Here is a 7,419-nt window from a genome sequence, read left to right on the forward strand (position 1 = left end):
TCAACCCATTTAATTTTTTATTTTAAAATAAACATAAACTAATAAAAATTATACAAAACTAATTTACATAATATTAAAAATATACAAAACAATTTAAAAACTAATTAAATAACATACAAAATTGATTTGGTACAAACTTTGTTGCATAATGTACAAGTGATTATTGCATGAGTTGAAAATGATATATACGGGTTAGTGAAGCCGCATATGTAACCCACTCAACCCAAAAGTGTCAACCCGCTCAAGAAGGTGTCATACCTTGGAGGTACCGCCTGTGCCTCCCATAAAATCTTGCATGATACCCTCCTCCCTAATGACATTTAAACCCTTAATGCCTTTTGGTCCAGATTTACTTATATTGTGGACACCTTTTTGTCAACTTCTAATATCGTTAGGACACCTTTTTGTCAACTTCTAATATCGTTAGACCAAATGCCTTTTGGTCCAGATTTACTTATATTGTGGATTAAAGAAACTAAAACATCAACTTTAGCCGTAGAAATAAACAAATATGTTGTTATTCGACACAATTTATCTTAATAAACATTGGATTAATTTAGGAAAAAAAAGCAAGGACAATCCCTAATGTTATTTTTCTAATACCGTTACCATTTAGTTCAAATTTACTTATATTGTGGATTAAAAAGACAAACATCAACTTGCGGTAGAAATAAACAAATATTTTGTTATTTGACATAATTTTTCCTAATAGACAATGGATTAATTTAGAAAAAAAAAATCAAGGACAATCCCTTTTGTTATTTTTATGTAGAATGTTTTTGTTGCATTTTAATTAACTTTTTATGTTTTTCCTGTAGTATAATTATGATGTAAAGGATTCAATGGACATGTGTTCTTTTTAGCATGACAAATTAATCAATTTGACTATTTTGATTTTATAAATTTAGAAAATTAAAAGTAAAAAAAGGATATATCACATACCATAAAACTAAACTATTTGAACTTCAAGATAATATTGATCAAGTTTGCAACACATCTAGTAAACCACCGGTCACCAAACAACAAAAATTTACAATAACAGATACAAACAAATCCTTAACAATGAATAAGAAAATTTTGAAAACTTGTGTCAAATCATAATCCAAGATTCATCCACAGATGAACCTTTCTAAGCAGCACAACTTCCACACACCATGCCCCTGCCATCACCACACAAGATTACAAATAAAATTATAATTCAAGGTGGCCTAGTGGTGATCACCTGATATGAAATACTCCAAAATAGAGTTGACCCAGGTTCGAATCCTACAAGCTTCAACCTTGGGGTGACTTAATTTTCAAATAAACAAATAAACAATACTTACAAGCAACCAGAGCTTTTGCGCCTTTTGTGTCTCGTTGTCACCTCCATCCTCCTTGGAGGTTGTAAAATGACCTTGATTGCTGTGTCAAACACTGCTTTGACATTCTGATTTGACATAAACACAGACAAGATTAAATCCAGATGATTCTTTTTGACATAATACAAAAAGAACAACTTAACAACGAAAGTTAGGGAAATGCAACTTTCCATATTGTTTTCTAACTATATACAAATTTTCCCTCCATTCAACATCATTTTCTCAAATATTTTTAAAAACATCATTTATCCAGGCAGTAAATTTAAGTTTGTCCATATTATATGATATAACTACAAAAAAAAAAGTGTCAAGTATGTCGGTTTTTAGTTTAATATATGGAGTACCTGTTGAGTCTTGGAGCTGCATTCAACATAAGCAACTGCACCAATTTGTTTCCTCAGTTCCTCTCCCTATAAACATCATTGAGTCATTAGAGTTCGGTTTTGACTTTTATGAGTCAAATGTATTGGTTACAATCTAACAAAATTTAAAGCGACCTAAAACACGAATTTTTGAATTTGAAAATTTATTGGGTTAATGGGTTTGAATGTTAAAGTTAGAAGATTGATGATTTAGTACCTGGGCATATGTGATAGGATTAGAACCACTATGATCAGCTAAATATCCCTTGTCATCACGAAGATCTACATGCAGAAAGACAAGAAAAGGTTTCTTGATTATATGCTTAGTTTTCAAGAAATCTAGATTATAACTAAAATACAAATATGATACAAGAAAGCAAATTATACCTAATTTCGTCCCCACAAGTACAACTGGAACATCGGGTGCAAACCTTCGAAGCTCTGGCATCCACTGTAACAACATTCAAACTTAAAAAAATATTCAACAAATTTAACGGATCAAAAAGGTATCGAACTTGATGATGGGATCTTCTTCTTTTACAAAATTCAAGGTTTTTTCTTACATAATTTGAAACCAGAAAGATCAAAGGTAGAAATCTAAAAGCGGACTGTACCTTCTTGAGCACATTTTCGTAACTTGCTCGACTCATTAAAGAGAAGGCTAATACAAAAATGTCTGAACCTCTATAGCTTAGTGGCCTCAATCTGCTATAATCTTCTTGACCTAAAAGATTCAAGCTTTTTTTTGTCAGAAATCAAGAAGTAAACCCTAACGATTTTAGAAAGTGTCAATAAAGACTCTGATAATTGGATCTTTAATAGAATACCAGCAGTATCCCAAAGTCCCAAGTTCACTATACTTCCATCCACAGCTACATTGGCACTGAAATTGTCAAATACTGTTGGGATATAATCCTGCAAATTAAGAGATATTAAGATAAAGTGCCCAAATATACAATCTTTAATGGAAGAAACCCGAAAATTAGAAAAACCAACATGCATTCATCAAAAAGATTAAGTTAAATTACATTTTGTGAGATACCCACAAATTATCAAGAGCTAAAATCCTTTTCTTTAGTGTTAGAATCAACAAATCCATCCCAATCATGCTCTGTTGACTTATACATTACACTTGATTCTTTCAAGAAATACACACGAGAGAGAGAGAGAGAGAGAGAGAGAGAGAGACTGACAGTGGGGAACTTGTTACTGGTATAACAAATGAGCATACAAGTCTTGCCAACGGCTCCGTCACCAACACAAACACATTTTATGAACTTTGAAGCACTCATTCTAAGCTTCTGATTGTATTCAGAGTGATTGTTGATCAGAATTCGAAATGTGTTGAAAAAGAGAAGTGAAGAACAATGTTGGGAAGAGGAAGACAATGGCGAAGAAAAGGGTATATTTAAGACAAGACAAAGAGACAGAGCTTCTGTAGATGTGTCCAGATAGAGAAATGCCGCCCCAAGTTTAGAATTTTAAGACAAAGTTATGCTGCTAATACCAAAAAGGTTATTTATTAATTAATATCTTTTAAATAGCGACACAATTCAAACTACGCAAAAACAATCCATTTTCCACCTAAAAACTCCATTTGGCCTAAAAAACATGATAACCTTTGAAGTTATTTAGATAATATAAGGATTCAATGTTCAATTTTGTATAATATAATTAGACTTTTATCAACTTTTATTGGTACGTTTAGTCTTGTCATTAATCTCTTTAACTAAAAAAATATATGATATAACAATATATATATTTAAAATATGATATATAAAAAACTAGATCATAACAATATTTTAATCTCTGTAACAAAAAAAAATTATATAACAATATATATATTTTCAGACGTGTAATCAAAATTCAAATATGAGGAACTCAGGAAACATTGAAGTTGGGGTGGCCTTTTGACTTTTAGTCCTCCCTCAATAAATTTTGAAATCCAAAAAAGATCCTTTCATTTGAATTGAAGAAAGAGGCCTCTTCCAAAACGGTAATATATATATATATATATATATATATATATATATATATATATATATATATATATATATATATATATGGAGCGTTAAATCGAGAACATTTCTTATCGCGAAAACATTTGAGAAAAAAAATTTAGACCACACAATTTTTTAATTAAAATTATAAAATAATATTCATATAAATCAAAAAATAGTTACAAACAATTAAAAAACTTACTAACACCACTCACCACCCAACAAACACCACTACCTACCACCCATCACCACCACCCGCCCCCACCACCCATCACTAACCACCACCACCAACCACCAACCACCACCGATCACTACCCACCACCCACCACCATCACCCACCCACCACCACCACCACCCGCCACCACCATCGCCACCCAACCACTACCACCCGCCACCACCACCCAACCACTACCACCCGCCACCACCACCCACCTCCACCACTCATCACCACCACCTGCCACAACCACCACCTATCACCCATCACCACCACCCGACACCACCACCCACCACCACCACCCATCACTACCCACCACCACCTACCACTCATTACTATCCACCACCCACCACCACCCGCCACCACCCACTACCCACCCACCACAACAACCACGCACCACCCACCACCACCAACCACTACCTGCCACCACAATCACTACCCAACCACCACCACTACCCACCTCCACCACCCATCATCATCAACCAACCAACACCACCCACCACCACTACTTACCACCCATCACCACCACCCGCCACCACCACTCACCATCACCACCCATAACTACCCACCACCACCCACCACCACCCGCCACCACCACCACCCACCACAACCACCACCCACCACCATCCACCACCACCACCACCAACCACCACCATCACCACCTACCACCATTACCACCCAACCACCACCACCCACATCCACCATCCATCACCACCACCACCACCCACACCCACCCACCACCCATCACTATCACCACTACTCGCGACCACCCACCCACCACCACCACCTACCACTACACACCACCACCACCCATCACCACCATCTCGCCTCCACCACCCATCATCACCAACCGTCGCCACCACCCCCACCCCCACCTACAAAAACCACCACTCGTCACCACCAACCACCACCACCCACCAACTACAGTCATCCACCACCACCATGAAACATCACCACACGCCACCACTACCCATCACCACCACCACCACCGCCACCGCCACCACCCACCCATCAACAACATCACCACCTGCCACCCACCAACCACACAACCATCATACACCAATCACCACCACCACCCCTACCACTCTTTACCACCACTACCACCTACTTTCCTTCACCAACCACCACCACACAACCAGTTATCACCCATGACCCACATCACCTACCACCCACCACCATCACTACTCATCACCCATCACCACTACCCACCCTACCTCCACCACCACCATATCCCCATCACCACCCATATCCACCACCACCACCACCCACTACTACAACCACCACCACCATATGTGATTAAATTCATATAATCATATAAATAATATGTGATTATATGTATTTAGTCACATAAATTACTTGTGATTAAATACATATAATCACATATGATTATATGTATCAAATCACATATGATTTATATAGACAAGATTCGTTTTCGTATTCTTCATTCGATAATTTTTCTCATGTATTTAATCATACCTGATTATATAATATTTAATCACATATGATTAATGTGAACAAATATTTGTTATTGTGTTTTTGATCCATTAGTTTTTCTTGTGTATATAATCACATGTGATTATATGTATCGAATCACATGTGATTATACGTATCGAATCATATATGATTTATATGTTATTAAATACATATAATCACATGTGATTAAATACACGTGAAAAACTAGTGAATCGAGAACGCAAAAATGAATATTGTCCACTACCCACCACCACCCATCACCCACCACTCCTCACCACCGCCCCCACCCATCACTTACCAAAACCACCGAACACCACAATCCCACTCACCAAAACCACCAAACACCACAATCATTACCATCCGCCACCACCACCCCTACCACTAACCACCGCCACCCCCACCTTCACCCACCACCCATCACCATCACCACCACCCACAACCTCCACCTACCACCACCATTACCACCCACCACTTACCACAACCAACCTCCACAACCACCAAATTTCACCACACGCCACCACCAACACCCACCACCATTCACCATCACCACCCACCATTAACCACCACCACCCGCCACCATCACCCCCACCCAACATCCACTAAAACTACCACCGCTACCGCCAACCACCACACATCACAACCATCACCATGCGCCACTTACCACCACAAACCACCGCCATCCATCCATCACCACCACTACAGCCCACCACCCCATTTGTCACCCCCACCACTCTTCACCATCACCACCACCCACTACCTATAACCACCACAAACCAACTATCACCCACCACCCCATCTCCCACTACCCACCAACACCACCCATCATCATCGTTCCCTAACTCCACCACCACGATGCATCACTATGCATCTCCACCGCACGACCACCACCCACTACCTACAACCACAAAAACTGTATGTTATTAAATGCATATAATGGCATAAATCATGTGTGATTATATGTCTTTAATCACATAAATCATATGTGATTAAATACATATAATCATATATGATTATATGTATCTAATCACATATGATTTATATAAACAAGAATAGTTTTAATGTTTTCCATTCAGTAAATTTTCTCATGTATTTAATAATATCTTATTATATGTACTTAATAACATATGATTAATGTGAACAAAGATTTGTTTTTATGTTTTTGATTCAATGGTTGTTCTCTTGTATATAATCACATATGATTATATGTATCTAATCACATATGATTTATAAAGACAATATTTTTTTTTCATATAAATCATATGTGATTAGATACATATAATCACATGTGATTAAATGTATTTAATCACATATGATTGAAGTTGACTAAGAACAATTATTGAATCGAGAACACGATAATGAATCTTGTCCACATAAATCATACGTGATTCAGTAGTTGTTCTCGTGTATTTAAATAAATAAAATTACATAAATCATATGTGATTATATTTATTAGTCACATAAATCATATGTGATTAAATACATATAATCACATGTGGTTATATGTATCTAATTACATATTATTTATATAGACAATATTCGTTTTCGAATTTTCGAATCAATAACTTTATTATGTATCTAATCACATATAATCACTTGTGGTTAAATACATGATAATATATATTGAATCCAAAACACAAAACGAATATTGTCCATATAAATCATATATGATTATATATAGACAATATTCATTTTCAAATGTGGACAAAGAACACTGATTGAATTGTAAACGCAAAATGAAATCTTGTGCACATAAATCATATATGATTAAATACATATAATCACATGTGATTAAACATATGAGAACAAGTATTGAATCGAGAACGTGAAAACGAATATTGTCCATATAAATCGTATGTGATTATATATATATATATATATATATATATATATATATATATATATATATATATATAGAGAGAGAGAGAGAGCTAGGTTCATGTATTTAATGTAAGTATTGTGTTATTGTATGCATAAATGTGAGCCAATCAAAATTTAAAATAAAAATAAAT

At 36.1% G+C, this 7,419-nt stretch overlaps 1 protein-coding gene across 1 annotated transcript; it reads right to left on the reverse strand.

Annotated features, from left to right (window-relative positions):
* Positions 1 to 939: 939 nt before the first annotated feature.
* LOC145114760 (rac-like GTP-binding protein ARAC7) lies at positions 940 to 3,182 on the reverse strand. The gene is made up of 8 exons (XM_079050847.1): positions 2,917 to 3,182; positions 2,551 to 2,638; positions 2,338 to 2,447; positions 2,111 to 2,174; positions 1,941 to 2,005; positions 1,706 to 1,771; positions 1,326 to 1,429; positions 940 to 1,160 (listed from the first exon to the last, which is right to left on the reverse strand). Exons 1-8 carry the CDS (start codon positions 3,013 to 3,015, stop codon positions 1,130 to 1,132), a joined length of 627 nt encoding a protein of 208 aa, XP_078906973.1. The 5' UTR covers positions 3,016 to 3,182; the 3' UTR covers positions 940 to 1,129.
* Positions 3,183 to 7,419: the final 4,237 nt, after the last annotated feature.

Source organism: Lactuca virosa, chromosome 5 (assembly GCF_052849685.1).
Source record: "Lactuca virosa cultivar CGN04683 chromosome 5, Lactuca_virosa_CGN04683_v6, whole genome shotgun sequence".
NCBI lineage: Eukaryota > Viridiplantae > Streptophyta > Magnoliopsida > Asterales > Asteraceae > Lactuca > Lactuca virosa.